This window comes from Rhinatrema bivittatum, chromosome 4, assembly GCF_901001135.1.
Source record: "Rhinatrema bivittatum chromosome 4, aRhiBiv1.1, whole genome shotgun sequence".
In the NCBI taxonomy this organism is placed as follows: Eukaryota; Metazoa; Chordata; class Amphibia; order Gymnophiona; family Rhinatrematidae; genus Rhinatrema; species Rhinatrema bivittatum.
In genome coordinates, this window is record NC_042618.1 from 150839135 (window position 1) to 150859911 (window position 20777).

Genomic DNA, 20777 nt, shown 5'->3' on the forward strand with positions numbered 1-20777 from the left:
CTATTGCTTTATAAAGGGGAAGGCCTGTGATGTCATCAGAGGGTACCACAGTGGAATTTCTGCCATGGGTCCTTTAAATGTACCTGAGCCATGTGCATGCACACCTAGGGACATCCCCACTCAGCTGAGCAGTGTTCCTAGCACAGCATGGTGGGCCTGCACGAGAGCCGGCCGCTTCTTCGCCCGGGGCCCAGCCGTGGTGTCAGTGGGCCCTGTTCAACCTGGGGCTGGAGGTAAGAGTGGCCGGTCACAGGACAGACCCGTGACCAGCCAAACACAACAGTACCCCCTCCTCTAAACCCCACTAAGGAGCTTGGGTTTCATCGGGTGTGAAGCGTGGAATGCCCTTAGGAGACTCTTGTCCAGGATGTTCGAGAACAGGTACCCATGTATTCTCCTCTGGGTCGTACCAGTCCCAGGAGATCAGGTACTCCCACCTCTTGCTCTGGCATCAAACATCCAAGATCTCCTTCACTTGGTAGATATGGTTCTCTTCCGTGGACACCTCCTGGGTCTAAGCACCTTCCGGGAAGGCTACATGAGGACTAGAGGCTTGAGAAGGAAAACATGAAAGTCATTATGGACTCTCAAGGAGGCAGATACGCATAGTTGATAGGTAACGGGCCCTACCATTACCCCCACCCAGCCAGCTACTCTCTCTGAACATGCCTTGTTACCAAATTTTTATTCCTTCACTTATATATATATATTATTTTAACAACCATTTACTCTCTATTTGTTAATGTTATATACCATTCTCTAAGCATGCCTTGTTACCAATTCTTAACCAAACAAATGTACATAGTATCCAATATACATATGCTTATATCAACAATTATGTTCTCTCTGCATAGAATGTTACGCACTTTTCTCTTTTTGCCATGTAACCAAATTTGTTCAATATACGTTCCTCTACCAGTATTATACGTTCTATGTAAACCGATATGATGTGCAAACGGTTATCGGTATATAAAAACACTTAAATAAATAAATACCTGACAAGAAATTGGGAAGGGGCAGATGTAATGAGGAGCGAGCCTCATGGAGGGCATCCTGAGATGGATATGGCAGGCACTCAGCCAAACCTTGTCCCCAGGTTTAAATTGTGATGTCGGCCATCGTTGAGCATCCATTGCCTTCTTGGCTCTTTGAGCCACTTTCCGGAGCATCTCCTCTGTATGACTCCAAAGTTCTTGGAGCTCATGAGCAGGTAGATGAGCTGCTGGGGAAGGAATGGTCAATGGGACTGGTAATGGAGTAGAAGGCAATCTCCCATAAACAATTTGGAATGGTGATGATCCCGTGGCAGAACTAATATGGGAGTTATGGGAGAATTCTGCCCACAGGAGGAGGGTGGCCCAGTTGTTTTGGCAATCATTTGCATAGGCCCTCAGGAAGCCTTTCAAGGTCCAGTTAGTCCACTCTGACTGGCCATTAGCTTGTGGATTTTAGGAAGTGGTGTAGTCCAATGTGATGTTAAACTTCCAGCAAAGGGAGCGCCAGTATTTGGCTGTCAACTGGGCATCCCAATCTGAGACGATATGCTTAGACAAGCTGTGCAGTCTAAAAATGTGATGAGTAAACAGCCGGGCCAGCTCAGGTGCTGAGGGAAGGCCAGGAAGGGGAACAAAATGAGCCATCTGAGAATCAGTTGACAATGACCCAAATAGAGCTGCAGCCATTAGAGAGGGGACGGTCCACCATGAAATTGGTGGACACATAGGTCCAGGGTTCCCTGGGATCCCCCAGAGTGGTCCCACCAAAGGTTTTTGCTGGGTACAGGTAGGACAAGAGTCCACATAGACCCTGATGTCTCTCTGCATTTGGGGCCACCAGTAATACTGCTGGAGTAGCGCAAGAGTCCGAGCCCGTTCAGGGTGATCTGTGACACGGGAGTCATGAGACCACTTCAAAACTTTCTCTAAGAGTTGACGTGGAACAACTGACTTCCCTGGAGGGATGGTCACAGGAGAGGTCAAGAGGATCCAGGACAGATCGATAATGTGCCTGGGGGAATCAGGTGTGTCTTCCTCCAATAAAGATCAGGAGAGGGTATCTGCCCGAGTGTTGTTAGATGCAGGCCGGTACCTCACTTCAAAGTCAAAATGTGTGAAGAACAGGGACCACTGGACTTGGTGTGCATTCAGACGTTGTGCATGATAAAGATGTTCCAAGTTCTTGTGGTCAGTGTATATAATAATAAGGTGTTGCACACCCTCCAACCATTGCCACTACTTCTCAAGTGCCAGTTTGATGGCCAACAACTCTCTGTCCCTGATTCCATAGTTATGGTCTGCAGAGGAGAACTTTTGCAAGAAGAAGGAGCAGGGGTGAAGAACCCCCATACTGGAGTACTGGCTCAGCACAGCCCCTACGCCTAAGGAGGAGGCATTGACTTCCAAGATAAAGGGATGTGCAGGGTCCGGATGATGGGGACATGGTTCCTGGAGGAAAGCCTTCTTCAATTCTAGAAAATCAGTGACCACTTCAGGAGGCCAAACCTTGAATTGGCTCTTTTCCTTGGCATTGCCATGAGTGGAACCGCAATCTGAGAGTAATTGGGGATAAAGTACTGGTGGTAGTTTGCAAAGTCGAAAAACTTTGCAGAGCGCGGAGACTGGAAGGTTGCGATCAGTCCTGGATACATTTGACTTTATCTGGATCCATATGGAAGCCCTTGCTGGACATGATGTAACCCAGGAAGGGTAGGCCCTCCCTCTCGAAGAGGCACTTCTCCAGCTTCACATATAACCTCTGGAGGACTTGGTGAATGTATTGAAGGCAGGACATGAGGTCCTTTGAGAAGATGAGGATATCGTTGAAGTACATGATGACACAGAGAAGTGAGGATATCGTTGAGGTACATGATGACACAGACGTACAAGAGGTCTCTAAACATTTCATTCATCATTTTTTGGAATTCTGCAGAGGTGTTACTCAAGCCAAAGGGTATCACCAGATATTCATAGTGGTCATCTCGCATATTGAACGCCGTCTTCCACTCATCACTTTGTTTAATTCAAATTGGGTTGTAGGTCCCATGGAGGTCCAGCTTCGTAAATACTCTAGACCCCTGGGGGTGGTCAAAAAGCTCAGAAATGAGCAGCAGTGGGTAACAGGCTTTCTTTGTTATAGTGTTCAGCCCCCAGAAATCTATACAAGGACGTAAAGATCTGTCCTTTTTCGACACAAAGAAAACCCCCCACTCCAGAGGAGGACATGGAGGGCCTAATAAATCTCCAGTCAAGGTTCTCCTTAATGTACGCAGTCATGGCTGCAGTCTCTGGGACCAACAAGGGGTATACCCTTCCTCATGGTGGATCAGCACCGGGTAGCAGATTGATGGCACAGTCGAATGTATGGTGGGAAGGCAGCATCTCTGCCTTTCTCTTGGAGAACACGTCAACATATTCAGTGTACTGAGGGGGCAGTCCCAACAAGGTCATTGCCAGGGTTAGACTCGGTGGAGGCTCAACTCGTTGTAGGCAGGAACCGTGGCAATCAGCCCCAGTCGAAGTGAGGAAAGTGAAGTGCTCCAGGACAGCCCCAACACAATGGGGTGTACTGCCTTGTCAATGATGTGGAAGATGATACTCTCTATGTGCAAGAACCAGTGCAGAGGTGCAGGGGGGCCATGGCTGTGGTAATCCTGCCAGGAAGCAGCTCTCCACTTTTGAAGGAGATAACTAGTGACGTCTTTCTTGGGGTCACAGGAAGCCACAGAAGATCCACTAGGGCCTTCATTATAAAGTTCCTCCTGGTGCCTGAATTGAGCAGCATTAAGGTGGAGAACTCATGACTGTCCACAGAAAGTCAGTGGAAAGGTGATGGCGGCTGGCAGTGGAGGGTGATGGCGGCTGGCAGTGGAATGATGATGGCGGCTGGCTGGAGGCGGAGATTTGCAGCCTTTCAGGTAAGTGGAAGCTGGAGAGACAGGCCGGCGATCGGCGAGGGAGCCCGATCGGGGTGAGCGGAACAAGAGGCCTCTCGCCCCTTCATTGCAGCCCCGAAGGAGCCCCAACCCACACACACGGAGGGACCACAGGGTAACTAAAGCTTAATAACCGCGTCGGACAGCAAAGGTTTCGGAACCCCACGAAGTGGTTGGCGGGGCTCTACCTCTTCCTGCGCCCTGCCCCCAACAGCATCTCTACCCTCCTCCACAGGGGCTCGCAACTCAGCGCCCCCCACTTGGGACCTAAAGGTAAAGACAATCTAAAAAAAAAAAAAAAAAAAAAAAAAAAGGGACTTTTATTCCACTGATTCATCTAACGCTACTGTACCCTACTGTTGATTGTACCCTGTATGTAATTGTACCCTGCATCTGAGAGTACCCTGCATTTGATTGCAATCCGTTTTGCCCTATGTTAACTAGCTTTAACTATCTCCAAACCAAGTGTTTCCCTAACGTTTACCAGCCATTTATATAACAATACAGCCCCCCCCTTTCTCCCTTCTCCCACCTGACTTTCTATTGTTTCACCTAACGCTACTACCCCCTTATTTCCTTTCCCCCCGCTGCACAGTTTCCCCCTTTTTATCAGAACCATGTGCCTACTCCCCCTCCCCATTCCAAGACGGCACTACCCTTCTCTACGCAGGCCCCCCCCAATTCGCCCTCACCCACCCAACCCTCGCAAATCCCTTATACCCATCATGACCTCACCCCTCCCACAATTCCTGAGCTTAACCACCTTAGCCATTACCCTCTTTAATGCCCAATCCATCCAAAAAAAAGGACCTATACTAATTGACTTGCTTACAGACGACAACCCCGACCTATGTGCCATCACCGAATCCTGGTTAAAAAACACTGACCAGGTTTTCCTAAACCAGCTCCCAACAAAGACATACGACCTCTTCTCCATCCCAAGACCTAAAAAAAGAGGAGGGGGTTTACTCCTGGTGGCCAAAAAAAGCCTTGGCCTCAAACTCCAAGACACTCAACCCCCGCCCAAAATAGAAATTGCGCTATTTACATCCAAATCCCCCTGCAAATCTGCCTAGTCTACGCCCCCCCCTAGCCTAATCGAACAAGACCCCTCTCCCATCACAGAATATTTCACAGTCAACATCAATGCAGACCTCCCACCATTGTACTAGGAGACTTCAATCTCCATGTAGACACCCACCCCGCCTCCCCCTCCTGCGAAATTCTACTAGACACCCTCAAAGCTCAAGGTTTCAATCAAATCATCACCGAACCCACACACAAAGCGGGCCATACACTGGACTTAATCTTTGTGAATTCTAAAATAACTATTGCTACCCCCCCCGGTAGTCACCCCAGTGCCGTGGTCCGATCACTTCCTCATCAATACAAGCCTTACAACCAAATCCCCCACACCCACCACACAAAAACACCGTAAAACCATCTCCTTCCGTAAACACTGTAGTACGGAAGAGCTTACCATAGCTTTCGACAAAATAGCTAATAACATCGATCTCACCAACCCTGACACCGCACTCCACTCCTGGAACAACCTTACAACGACCATTGCCAACGAACTATGCCCCATCATCCACAAAGAAATACCACTAGCACAACTTGAAAAAAGAAAACCATGGTTTTCCAACAATTTAAAAACAATCAAACAAAACCTAAGAGCTAAAGAACGCGCCTGGCGCAAACAACCATCAGCAACACTTAAAGCTACTTACAACAATACCTTACACGTATACCGTCATGCGATCACACAAGCCAAGCGGGATTTCCACGCCGCAAAAATCCACGACTATCAATTTAATGCGAACGCCTTATTCACATATGTCTCAGAACTCACCAGCTCCAATACACCTACACTCAACGAAACAAACTCCAACAAAAGATGCGAAGAACTAGCTCGCTATTTCAAGCACAAAATCGACAACATTCTACTTCGCTTCCCTGCCAACCCCCCCCCCCCCACCCCACCCCCCCAATGACAAAAGATCACCCTTGAATTTTTCGACCTTACCACTAACATGGAAATAGAGGCTATTCTAAAAAAGATGAAACCCGCCACCCACTCCTCAGATACCATTCCCTCAAAAACCCTCCTCTCTATCACCCCCGCCATCACCAAACCCATTACAGACCTAATCAACTGCTCTATCACCGCTGGCAGCCTCCCAGACCCACTCAAATTGGCCATAGTCAAGCCCCTTCTAAAAAAACCCACCCTTAACCCAACAGACCCTGCCAATTACCGTCCGATTTCCAATCTCCCTTTTTTATCCAAAGTCCTAGAGAGGGTAATCAACAAACAACTGACTGATTTTTTAGAAGATCATAATATCCTCCACCCTCTACAGTTCGGTTTCCGTAAAGCCCGAAGCACTGAAACCTTACTACTGGCCATGACAGATACCATACTTAAAGGTATGGACCATGGAAACTCGTACTTACTCGCCCTACTAGACATCTCAGCTGCATATGATACAGTCAACCATCAAATTCTAATGACCCGCTTAGCAGAAATAGGTATCACCGGCACCGCCCTCACATGGCTCTCCTCCTACCTCACAAACAGAGAATACCTCGTAAAAATCGACAAATACGAATCTTCACACATACCTATCACACAAGGTGTCCCCCAAGGATCCTCCCTATCCTCCACCCTCTTCAATATTTATCTCTTACCGCTATGCCACCTCCTCTCCAACCTAGGCCTGAAATTTTTCCTATATGCAGACGACGTACAGATTCTCATACCGTTTCAAGGGTCCATAAGCAAACCTTTGCAACACTGGGAATCTTGCCTCACTACCATAAACACGCTGTTATCTGAGCTCCATCTAGCTCTAAATACATCCAAAACAGAATTACTCGTCATCTCTAATCAGCCTGAACGTTTTACCCTCCCCATGCGACAGAACAATCCTCAGAACACAACCACAGCCCTCTCCCAGCCCCAGTTTGTAAGAGACCTAGGCGTCCTCATAGATCAACACCTAAACTTTAAACCCCACATCAAAGCTCTCCTAAAGGGAGGTTTCTATAAATTAAACATCCTGAAAAAACTCAAACCCCTCCTCCACACACACGATTTCCGCACTGTCGTACAGACCACCATGCTCACAAAACTGGACTATTGTACCTCCCTGCTAATAGGACTCCCTGCCACCACCATCAAACCCCTGCAGATTCTACAAAATTCCATGGCCAGAATCATAACAAGTACTCGTAAAAGGGACCACATCACCCCATCCTAAAGGACCTACATTGGCTGCCCATCTCCTTCCGCTCACAATACAAAACCCTAACCATCCTTCACAGCTCCCTTCATAAACACAACCACACCTGGCTTGATGAGATGCCTCACTACCGCTCCTCTGACCGACCTACAAGAACAGCCCACACAGGCACTCTCCACACACCATCCCTCAAATCAGCACATTCATCTCATACCAGAGGGAGAGCGTTCTCCATCGCTGGCCCCACCCTCTGGAACTCCCTCCCCACCCTCCTACGCCAAGAGACATCACTCCACAATTTCAAGAAAGGAGTCAAGACATGGCTCTTCCGACAGGCCTACCCTGACACAAACCAAACATAAATTCTTCCCTCCAGCCCCTCCCTGTCTCCACCATCCTCCCGGCTGCTCCCCCCCTCCGTCAGACCCACCCCTACCCCTCTTCACTCCTAGTCACCTTCCAATCCTTTGTCTCCCAGCCGCCCCCTTCCCCCTTCTACCCCCTACCCCCCCGTACACCTTTCAATCTCCCTCAAATAACCTTTCTCCGAATGAACACCATAGCCCAAGTAATACTGGTGGCTTTCAAGTCCTCATGAGTCCCTCCTTAAGTAAATGAAATCTGTACTTAAGTTACTGATACCTATACTCAAGTTAATGAGACCTGTGCACTCCGTCATCTGTACATAGTTTCCCTCTATTCCTATAGTTTTCATTCCTTTACTTCTCATCTCTCTATCTGCCTTTGTTCTCCTCTCTTCCCCATCCCCACATTGTTAATTGTTATTGCCAGTTATTTATTTACTATCATTATTATAAATATTGTTTTATCGTTACACTGTATTTTCCACCTGAGTTCATTGTAAACCGGCATGATGTGCTGCACGAATGTCGGTAAATAAAAGTTAATAAATAAATAAATAAATAAATAAATTTGGGGAGCGGGAGTGGTAAAGCCTAGGATTATTTCCCCACTAGATCGCAGGCTTGCTAGTTTCCTGGCTTTAGGGGGCAGTGTGCCAGCTGATGCCCAGACTCGGCACAGTAGTACAAGAACCCTGGGTTGTGACGGTGGAGCCTCTCCTCTGAAGAGAGGCGTCCCTGTCCTAGCTGAATAGATTCCTTGGCCCATGCAGTGGTGGGGGCTGTCACCTGCACCACAGAGAGGGTGTGTGAAAAGGATGGCGCCAGCACCACTTGCCTACGAGGAGGACATGGCTCCCAGGTCCACTGCTGGAGGCAGTAGTTGATTCTCCCGGACAAGTCAATGAGAGCGTCCAGGGTCTTGTCCCGCTATAATAATTACAATAGAGGACGACGCAATTGAAGCCTACAACCCAGTGTATTTCTATTTTCATTACTAGACCTTTAACGAAAAAATACGACCTAATAGAAGACTGAGGTTGGCGTGACCGGATGCCGGTATTGCGTATTTAAACCGGAAGAGCTGCCATGTTTTGGATAAAATGGCCGTCGAGGATGTCGACCGAAGACAGAATGAAGTAAAAGAAATGGAACCGCAAGAATAGCCATTTTTGGAGACCCAAATTTTCTTGGATCAGACGTTACCCCTGAAGCAGGACCAGGACGGTCCGAAACACGATCGTGTCGGGACGGTTTCAATGACGAGTATACCGTTGGGATCTTCACAATAGATGAGTACTATGAGTGATTGACCGAACAAATTTGAAAGTTTGGCTCTGTTTAAAATTGGTGCGGCATGGTGATGCACATAATGACTAAATAACGATTTGGGTCTATAAATGTTTTATAGAAAAGAAAAAACTCAAAAAAATTTTTTCAAAGAAGTTGCCTCGTGATTAATAAAGTAATTTTGGACCTGTAAACTACTAATGAGTCTGGATGTGTAACAGACTCATGTAGACCAGAGGTCCTACAAATACGTAAATTAATTGCAATTAGTGATTCCATGTGGTTCCACATTATTATTGTTGAAAATTAGAATACCAGTTACCTTGGTTTAGTTTGATGTGTGTGTGACAATTTTGGAGGTTCTGGAGTAAGAGTGTTTGGGGCATATTGTATGTGATAAATCAGATCAAGCCACTGACACACATTGGCATTTGCTGAGCTAAAGGTTGATGCTTTACTGCATCCAGGTCAGAACTTTGGCACACCAAATTTTTGGGCTGTATTGTGTTTAAGTGACTCACTGGTGCCAGTATGAATTAAATTGCAAACCATTTTATGCAACAAATCAGTACATTAAAGTAGTATGTAGCAGCAGGATAAGTATAAAAAGCATTTTACCCAAGAATACCCAATTCTGGGCACTGGAGAATCATGATCTAAGGGAACATTTGGCTACTGTAGTTGAGCTACCCATTTCACTTACCAACCCAGCTGGAAGTGGGGTGGATCCCAATAACTTCTTGTACTGTTCAAAGGTGAAAAACTGCAAAAACAAAACATAAATGAAATCAATTATTGTAAATTGAAGGTTTGGCAGTCCTAAACATTAACAAACCTCACAACATATGGATCAAGAGATGAGAACTTTAGGGATTTAGATTTAAAGTAGAAGAGAAGATTTTTTTTAAATCACTAATAAAGTAGATTAAGAGGTAACTTTTAAACAGCTGCGCAGCGCACATGTATGTGCGTATGCCGGCTCACACCAAAGGACGCGGCCATTTTATAACATGTGCACATATATGCGTGCATGGTATAAAATGGGCTGAATGTGCGTCAATGTGCATACAATTCTATATGGGCACGCGCATGTGCGTGCAAATGCCGCATCTACTGTGTAAATGGGGGAATTTTATAAGGGACACGCACCGACGCCATTACTAGTGTTCCCAGTTCATTCCCCTTTTCGCCCAGTTAAGGGATAGGACTTCCAACACCCCCCCCCCCCCCCAGTTTATTAGCCTCCCTTTCCCCTGTTAGCCCCAACCCTTAAAACCCCACTGACTAGCCTAGTTTTTTTTTTTAATTTTATTGCTTACACGCTGACCATAGCACTAGTAAAGTTACGTGGCAGGGAAACCCAGGGTGCATTTGTGTGCGTAAATATTTACATGCACATTTCATTTTGAAGTCCTGGAAGATCCATGTCCTACCCTTGCTCTGCCCTGATTACACCCCACCCCTTTTTGGCTTTCTCATGCATGTGCATACCGGGAAATATGCGTATATGTGGGCACCGGCCGGACATACTCTCGTATCTTCCAGTTTTGGCACGCGCCGGTCTTTTTAAATTCACCATTAAGACTCAGAAATATTTTAGGAAGAAAAAATATTTTAGGAAGAAAACAATAAGAAGTTGATATTCAAAAAAAGGAGAGTGCCTAAATTTAGGAAGGCCCTAACACATGCGATAACGTCGTAAGGCGGAGTTAAAGGTAATGAGCAGCTTTTAACGTCAAATGCAATAGAGTAACGCACAGCAAGGCGGGTTTTAACACATTGCAAGTAGCAGCTAGAGATTGATTGAAGCTAAGTAGAGAGTGCATCAAGCAAGGTAAAGAGTATATTGTACAAATCAACTCCTCTTTTACCTTTGTTCACTCCAAATGACAAAAAATCTTCACTGATGGCACCTTTGCTGTTTGTACCTCTGACCCCAAAACCTACCCCACAGCTCAAACCTCACCCTGAGGTAATAGTGCCCCCTCTTACAGTGGTATAAATAGTAGAGTGACATATTGGTCCCTATAGAGGTGTGTATGTTCTCTTGCGCTCTCTCTCTCTCTCCCTCTCTCTAATGAGGTGCAATATATATATCATGCATTGTGAAAAATACCTATGTGGTAGCAGGGAAATTACCCTAACCACACCCCCTTTTTATTGCAGGTGCTATGTTTATAGCATTTTGATGAATCTAAGGAGAGAGAGAGAGAGAGAGAGAGAGAGAGAGAGAGAGAGAGAGAGAGAGAGAGAGAGAGAGAGAGAGAGAGAGAGAGAGAGAGAGAGAGAGAGCGCCTAGCTATAGGGCCCTCATATTAGGTAGGTATTTATACCTCTATATGAGGCCCACCTAGTTACTCGAGGTGAGTTTTAGGTATTAGTGTAGGGGTTAGGGGCCACTTTGACATTCAGAGTGCAATGTACGAACAGAACAGTACACTCTTGTGAAGATTTGATGACCTTCGGAGTGAGGAAACTCACCCAAAGATGAGATTTGTGCAATGTTCTCTCAACCTACCTTGATGGACTCTCTACTTGGGTAACATCAAGCTAGGCTGAGAAAACATTGCACAAATCTCATCTTTGAGTGAGTTTCCTCACTCCGAAGGTCATCAAATCTTCTCTCTCTCGTTGTAGGTAGGAAATGCAACAATTCTGGCACTTATCACAAAGTGTGAAAAAGTTATCGCCGTTTGCACTAATACCTATGCAAAGCACTAAGATAGTGCACTTTGCAATAAACAACCTATTATCATAAAATACACCCCTTTTCCTATCGCATGTGATATTCAGTTCATTTTGATAAATCCAGGCTTAAGTTAGGTTCCTAATTTCAGCCGAACATGGAAGCCTAAGCATTCATCTGAAAAATCAACTAAATTTAAGGAACTAAAACTTAAGACCCTAAATCCAGGACTGCCATTCATTTGCCTAGATTTAGAATCCCAAGTTAGGTGCCCAGTGCCTAACTTTTATTCCCCAACCTGACTCCTAAATATAAGATTCTAGTGAAACTAGAATCCTAAATTTAAACTCTCAGCCCTGGTAAATTTTATAAAGGCCCAATTTAGGGGCTCAATTCCCAAAGTTAGCCACCTAATCCTTTGAAAATTGACCTCTTAGAAGGTAATTTCCAAAAGGATCTCTGCAGGTAAAATGGCCATTTACAAACTTGTCTCATCCTATATGTAGGTAAACTTAAGTGCCTGTGTTAAGTTCGTGCAGTTTACCCTAAGTGAAGGCATTTCTGGGAGTGGAGTTGGGGAGGGGTTTGGACATATGTACACATTTTTGGATTTTAAAAAGTATAAACCGGTGCGCAGGCACACATTGGCAAGTGTGCATTGGCCCACGCCCAGGGAATCAGCCATTTTATAACTTGTGCACATATATGCACGTATGTTATAATATAGCCTAGCCGTGCGCCCATGTGCACCAGATTTTAAGCTGGCGCATGCATGGGCGAGCAAATTCTGCTTCAACTGCGTAAGTAGGGGGATTTTAAAAGGAGCACAGGCCCCACACCATTGCACTCCCCCAGTTATCCCAAACCCTTTAAACCCCTCAGAAATGGCTTGATCCTTTCATTTTATAACTTACACATCTCCCTAGCAGCAGTAAAGTTACGCGGCAGGGGCCGTCAGTGCATGCCACTCTTGGACAGGCCCTGAAATGCCACTCTTGGACAGGCCCTGAAATGCCCATGCCCCACTGACACCACGCCCTGCTCCACGCCCCTTTTTGGAAATTTTTCTAATCTGCGTGCAATGGGTTTTACACGCGTATCTTGGCACTTTTTAAAATATGGTTGGCGTGTGCAAGCCCGACTTCTTCGCGCATCCCCTGATTGATGTGCGCGCCAGGCTTTCAAAATTCACTTTTATGCACAGAAAGTTTCATGAAAATCTGTGGGGATGATTTACTAGGTGTAACTTATGCAGGCAGACTTAGTGGAGTAATTTTCAAAGTGGAGTTTTGTGTGTAAACCCATTTTGAAAATTGGTGTAACTTATATGTGTATTTGCTGACATTTTTATTTATGAAATTACAAAATAAACCCTTTAATAGTTAATTGTTTTGAGGTTAGCAACTCCACATAAGACATCACTTTCAAGAGAAAGCTAGCTCCTACTGACCATATAAAACAGATTATAGAGCACAGACATTGTTTGTTTATGTAGACAGTGAAGCTGCTGGACTGATTAATCATCCAGTGCATTACCTTTCTATTTATGGGTTGACTGGGGTAATATCACATAATTCTCCACTAGTAGTACTTACACCAACTTCTGTATTCAGTGGACAACCTGATATTTTCCCCAGTGTTTCTGCTCATTTACAGAGGCTTCTGCTGACATGAAAAAGATTCCGGAAGCGGTAATTTTGAGACAGTTTATGTGAGACCAATGATTTAATGCCACTATCCTACCCAGAAACCCACGTTTAGACTCAGGGAACTGCACTTTCCTCTCACTATGTAGACTTGGGTGTCTTTGAGTCTAAAGGGAATATGCAATAACCATCCACAAAAGAGACAAATCTATAATTCAAACCAATGGAGGTTTGCAAATAAGCATTTGTTTTTTCTCTTGTAATTCTGTCTTAGAACAACAGATCATTTTCTTCTGCTATGAGTTTATTCTTTATTGCAGGGACCCTATTAATACAAAAAGCATAAAGCCATAGGGCTAGATTTCAGCTTTCCAGGAAACATTACAGTGATTATTTTTAGATTGTTTAACAGTTATATTGGAAATAAATCAGCTAATTGATTTAATCCTATCCTATTTTTTATTTTATTGTATAGATATTTATTGACTTAGTAGATTTTGCTTAATAGTAATTAAAGCTCTTGCATTGCTTTTATATTTTAAATTCTAATTATTTGATTTTTGAATGTTTGATGCATATTGTTACCAGGAGGCAGGGCAATATTCATGCCATCTGCATAGTTGCAAAGTTCCTGGGTGCTTTCTCCCCCCAGTCTTTCACCATGTTTCAAAGCAAAAGTATGCATGAAAACTGTCCGGGAGAAAAGTGGCCATAGGGGCTTGAAACTACTTTTTCCGTGGACATTTTCGAACCAAAACTACGTGCCTTGTTTTCTCCCACTGACCTAACCTGTCCCCAGAAGCACTTCCATGAAAATTTGGGTAAAAGTATTTATTTATTTAAAAATCTTTTGTATACCGCCATTCAAAAAAAAATCATAGCGGTTTACATGAAAACCATACATAATAATAAAATACATTACTAATAAAAACCGTAAAATATGAATAATACAATTGCGAGTAAATAAAAGGATAAAAGTGACATAAAATGGAAAAGATAAAAAGTGATACCTAAATTCCAAATTAACATGGTCTGGATGGTGCGATCGCTGCCGGCTAGCGCAGGCCCTCCCCCCGTTTCGGCCCCTCACCTCTCACCCCTCATCTTCTAAAGCAGTGGTTCTCAACCTTTTTTCTGTCGGGACACACCTGACAGATGGTTCTCACATGCGTGACACACTGACCCATGATCGTCACAGGGCTAGATGTAAATGTACAGTTTGCATCCACGGGAACCCCCCTGATCCACAATAATGAATGTAAAGCAGAATTATGACATTCCCCGTTCAACTCAAAAAAGATATTCTGGTTCTGGTGTCATCTCAGTAACAGCAACTCAAACTCCTTCTACTTTCAGGCTCAATAGCCCTACTTATGAAAAGACAGCAGTTTACCACCAATGCATGTCCTCTTGAGAAAACGCAACAAATAAGACTGATAAAACACTTACATGCTAGTAAAATATCTCTGTAACAGACACAGAACCGACCTAACATACTCCCAGGATCTGTAGTAATGCACATAAACTAATCCACACACAGTTACACCTGTATTATGGAATACACTCAAACAGGAGCAACCCTATCTATGAAAAGGCAACACTACAAATATTAATCAGGCCCTAAAAACCAATACACCTCTTATTAGGAAAACAGAACTAGCAAGCAGCTATAGATCCCCACACAGAAATAATTGTAAAACTATACTAATAAGCAGAATAAATGTTTCACAACAACTATGAACAGAATAACATCCAACAATTAAAAACTCATAAAAACTATTAAAAATTCTCCAAACACCAATAAAATATTTCAAAAAAGCAGACACATCACATAATATTAAATAATTAAAATAGCAGTCAATCAAGAAAAATAAACTTAAAAAGCCACCTTTACTTACCCCCTCCAGCAGCTTTCCTACTCCTCTTCCATGCAGGCTGTAGCACACACCAGAAGCAGCAGTAGTGGCTAAGCTCTATACTCATGGTCCTCTTCCTTAGGGCCCATGTCTCTCACACACACACACACCATACCAGTCATGCCCCCATGACCAGTTTCTGTCTCTCACACACCAATCATCTCCCAGTCTTTGACAAACACACCAGTCACCTTCCTGAACAGTTTCTCTCATGCCATACACACACACACAGGCTTCCCACTCCCGTGTTCCACTTACATATATGGGCTTCTCACTCTCATAATCACTTTCTCTTTCTCACATACACTCACCAGTCTCTCACTCCCATGCTTGTTCTCTCCACATGCACAGGCTTCTCATTCCCATAATCACTTTCTTTCTCTCCCACATACACACACACCAGTCACCTGATCTCTCTCATGCATACACACACAGGCTTCCCACTCCCATGTTCTCTTTCAGATATACAGGCTTCTCACTCCCATGCTGTATCTCACACACTCCCAGCTTTCTCACTCCCATGCTCACTCTTCACATGTACAGGCTTCTTATTCCCATAATCACTTTCTTTCTCTCTCTCACATACACGCAAACACACACCAGTCACCTGATCTCTCTCATGCATATACACACACACACATAGGCTTCCCACTCTCATGTTCTCTTTCAGATATACAGGCTTCTCACTCCCATGCTGTGTCTCACACACACACAGGTTTCTCACTCCCATGCCCACTCTTCACCTGCACAGGCTTCTCATTCCCATAATCACTTTCTCTCTCTCTCTCACACACACACCCGTCACCTGATCTCTCTCATGCATACACACACACACAGGCTTCCCACTTCCATGTTCTGTCTTACATACACAGGCTTCTCCCTCCCATGCTGTGTCTCACACACACCCAGGTTCTCACTCCCATGCTCACTCTCTTCACATGCACAGGCTTCTCATTCCCATAATCACTTTCTCTGTTACACACACACACACACCCAGTCTCTCTCTCATTTCCATGCTCGCTCTCCACGTGCACAGGCTTCTCATTCCCTGAATCACATTCTCTCTCTCACATTCACATACACACCAGTCACACCGTCACCTTACCAACCAGTCTCTCTCATATACATGCACACACACACAGGCTTCCCACTCCCATGCTCTCTCTCACATAATCAGGCTTCTCACTCCCATGCTTTCTTTCACATACACCCCCACAACACCAGGCTTCTTACTCCCATGCTTCCTCACATACCCAGATTTCTCACTTCCATGCTTTTTCTCTCTCTCTTTCTCTCTCTCACATACACACACATCCCTGACTGTCTCACACTCTCACATATACATCAGTCATCTCCTTGAGCAGTCACTTTCATTGTCTCTCACATATACACATACATCAGCTCTCTGACCAGTTTCTCTCAATCACACACATACTCTCGATCAAATACATTCTCTCACTTACACACAGGCTCTCAATCACACACATTCTCTCACTTACACACAGGCTGGCTGGCTGCTTCTCTCTCTTTCTGTCACTCACTTCCTCTCACCCCCCCCCCCCCAGCACAAACGGTTGCTGCTCCTCCAGCCCCCGCAGGCCAAGAAGGAAGAATTCCATCGATCGCGGGAGGCTCATGCTGCTCTCTCCTTTCCCTTCCGCTTTCTCCCCCAGAGCAGGAAGATCAGCTGCCTCTCCTGCTGCCACCGGACTCCTGCTATCTTCGGGCGTCCGAACTTCCTGTCGGGGGGGGGGGGGGGTAGCGGAAGCGCAGCACACAACGTCCGCTTCCTCCCTCCCCCCCCCCCAAGCAGGAAGATCGGCGGACCATATGGCCCGACGCCCGAAGATAGCAGGAGGCCGGTGGCAGCAGGAGAGGCAGCTGATCTTCCTGCTTTGGGGGAGAAAGCGGAAGCTGTGCACGACGCTTCCGCTCCCCCACCCCAAGCAGGAAGATCGACGGACCATATGGCCCGACGCCCGAAGATAGCAGGAGAACGGGTGGCAGCAGGAGAGGCAGCTGATCTTCCTGCATTGGGGGGAAGAAGCGGAAGCTGCACGCGGCGCTTCCGCTCCCCCCCCCCGAACAGGAAGACCGGTTGGCCATACGGCCGCAGCAGCACTTCCCCATGTGTGCCGTGATGGCGCGCGAGGCGTGGGTTCTCTCGCGGCACGGCCTTTCTTCTTCCCGCGCACCTCTTCCTGTTCCGGTTCCGGGTCCAGGGGGGGGCGGGGAATGCAGGCGCGGGAAGAAGAAAAGGCCAGCCGCGGATGCCACAGCTTTTTTTTTTTTTGCACAGTTGCCGTTCCCGCTGGGCTTGAACGTGCTGATAGCCCGGCGGCAACGGCAGCAGGGAAGAACGAGCAGCGGGAGGGACCGGGAGCCACGCGACACACCTGCCGGTGCTTGGCGACACACTAGTGTGTCGCGACGCACCGGTTGAGAACCGCTGTTCTAAAGTATCGCAGGCCTGCGATACTTTAGAAAATGAGGCCCTAAGAATCTACATAACAGAATCAGATATAAATTGAACAACATGGCGGATAAGGCTGATCCTTGTGGTACCCCAGTATTAATTTTTTTTACGGAAGAAATGGTGTCATTTATGTACACTTGAAATGTTCTATCTTGTAAATAGGAGTGAAACCATTTAAGTACTGTACCAGACAACCCTAATTCTTCCAGGCGGCCCATTAATATGTTATGATCTATGGTGTCAAAGGTAGCAGAAACATCAAGAAGAATTAGGAGATAGTCTTGTCTGCCATCAAAACCTCGCCATATAGTATCTAATACTGATAGTAATAATGTCTGTGCTACCATTTTTTTTCGAAACCCATATTGATTGGGAAATATGTTACCATCTTCTAAGTATTCAGTGAGTTGTTTAAGGGCAAGAGATTCAATAATTTTAGATATGAAAGATAAATTAGAAATGGGACGATAGTTACTTACGACTGGATTTTAAATCCCCCCGTGCATAAAATCTGACCTTTATGCGCGTGGCTGGGCCTTGCGCGCCGAGCCTATTTTCAAAAAGGCCCAGCCACATGCGTAAAGGCCGGTATGCACATAGGTGCCTGCCTTGCTGCAAGGGCGGACCCGGGGAGTGGGCCGGGACAGTGCCATTCCTCGCTGTCCCGGAGCCTCGCGCTGTCAGCGCATGTAAGTTAGTTCAGGCCGAATCGAGCCCTGAAGCAACTTGCGAAATAAAAGGTAAAGGTTTTAGAGGGTGGGGAGGAGAGAGGAAGGGGAAGGGAGGTTAGGGTAGGGGTAGGAAAGTTCCCTTCCAATTTAGGACCGGACTGGGAGGGAACTGGGGGAGCCCCAATCTCGTTGCTGTGCGCATTTGCTTAATTCTACCCCCCCCCCCCCCCCGGCGCGCACGCATGTGATAAAATCACACATCCATGTGTGCACACTACCCATGGACACATGCGCGTATTTTTTAAAAATCTACCCCTTAGTGTGTTTGGATCTAGCTTCTGATTTTTCAAAATAGGTTTTATTATTGCTGTTTTTATTTCACAAGGAAGGATTCCTTCTGATTATGATAAATTTACTAAATTAGTTAAAAATAGGGAAATCTCTTCTCTAATTTGTTTTAATACATTAATCGAAATTGGATTAAGTTTACCGAGAGTGGGATTAAGTTTAGTAACAGCTTGTTGTATTTCAAGGGTGGAAATATTAGAAAAATGTGTCCAATTTGAATCTCTATTGTGAATGTTTGATACAAACTTCGATGGTGGGGGAAGCATAATAATAATGTTTTCTACTATCTCTATGAAAAAATTAGCGTGTTCTTCACTATTAAAAGGTGACTGAACATGTCTCTCCATTAGAGTCATGGGTCTAGTTAAAAATGTAACTAAAGAAAAGTAACTGAGTATTAAAACCTGTGGCATGAATCTTATGGGGCAGATTTTAAAAGCCCTACGTGCGCCGAGCCTATTTTGCATAGGCCCGGCGCCGCAAGCAAGCCCCGGGACGCGCGTATGTCCCGGGGCTTGAAAAAAGGAGCGGGGCGTGGCATGGCCAGAGGCCACTGTAGGGCCTCTAGGCCGGGGGATCGCGTGCTGGCACTCGGCCGGCGCACGCAACCTACGCCTGCCCAGAGGCAGGCGCAACTTGCCAAACAAAGGTTACGGGGGGGTTTAGGTAGGGCTGGGGGGCGGTTTAGGTAGGGGAAGGTGGGGGAGCAGAAGGAAAGTTCCCTCTGAGGCCACTCCGTTATAAAATTGGGCATAGATTTGTGCGCGCCAGGTTGCACGCACAAATCTACTCCCGCGCGTAGGTACTAAAATCTAGCCTATCTGTGTAATATTTCTTTTTGGCTTTGTTGATCATTCTTCTCTATTTGGTTAACAAAATTCTATATTTTTCCAAGTTAGTATTTGATTTACATTTTCTCCAGGATCTCTCTTTGGCTCTCAGAGCCTGTTTACAATTTTTTAGATCACTATTATACCATGGAGAACATTTACTGGTCTTTCTAGCTTTAAACTTAATTTATTGAATCAGAACTAATGTTATTCCAGGTATTAACAGCAGAAACTCAATCGTGAGGTAGAGCTTTATCTAGTTTTTTTGCAAGCAGATCTTTAAGTTTATCTATATCTATCTTTCCATGTTTTTCAATAAAAGTAGGTTTTTTAATATCAGCTGCGACCATCTTATTTATATGTATTATAACATGAATCAAAAGATAAATGGTTAGTTATAAAATGAATCATAAAATGATCTACTTTGTGGCACAATGTGTGCACTTTTACCCATTTTCAGGGGTGGGCAATTTTCAAAACACTTTTACAGTGGCTCCCTCCCCATGTAATATATTTGGTTCTAAATTGTTTTTACCCTATGGTAATACCACTTGAGCAGTTATGTGGGAAGTCATGAAAGAATGATTTGTTCAAGTTTTGTTAAATAATTTAAAAACGTGGAACTGAAGAGTGCAATAAAGTTTGTAGGTCAGTTTGCTTATATAATTTGAAAAAAATGCATCTTGAGACCAATATTCATAAAATGTGGGCCACGATTAAAGTTATCCGACTACCTTTATCATAATAAATTTATACCTAACCAGTTATCTTTTGAATATCACCGGTTAGGTATAAATTATCTGGCCTTGTGCGGCCAGATAATTTTAGCCTTTAACAGCTGAATTCAAAAAGAATAAAGCCAGTTAGCTAAAGGTGGCCTCTTGAAAAAAAAAAATGTAGTGCACAGCCTTAGTGGCCCAACGCTATGCCCCCCCCTTCCCTCCACACTGCCTTCACCCTCCAGGTACTAATGAAAAAGAAAAGTATTCAGGCTTGGCCCCAGCCTCCCCCTCTGACTTCCTCCTTCCTGGTTAGGGATAGTGTAAAATGAAAGCCCCATTCTCCTCTCCCTTCTCTCCCTCCCAGCCCCCCCCCCCCCCCCCCCCCCCCCCATCTCCACCCTAACTCTCCAATGCTGGAACCTTCAAAATCAAAGATCTTCAGCCCATATTGCAGTACATTGCTACTTTGACGTGGGCCCAGCGCTTCCAGCATTGCTATGTCCTCAATTCTGGAAATATGAGCCTGAATACTTGCATTTTTTTTTTTTAATTTATACTTTATTCAATTTCTTAATACATTTACAAAGAAAATGAAAGTAACATTTTGGAAAAACATACTGTACTTTTGAAAGCAATTATATAAGAAAACATTCA

The 20777-nt window shown here is 45.1% G+C and overlaps 1 protein-coding gene across 3 annotated transcripts in view; it reads right to left on the reverse strand.

Annotated features, from left to right (window-relative positions):
• The window catches only part of SLC25A21 (solute carrier family 25 member 21), an 847107-nt gene that overhangs the window by 121330 nt on the left and 705000 nt on the right, over positions 1-20777 (reverse strand). For all 3 annotated transcript variants that reach the window (XM_029598981.1, XM_029598980.1, XM_029598982.1), the window contains one exon: positions 9532-9591. In XM_029598981.1, the coding sequence (XP_029454841.1) occupies positions 9532-9591 (60 nt within the window). The remainder of the gene's footprint in view (positions 1-9531; positions 9592-20777) is intronic.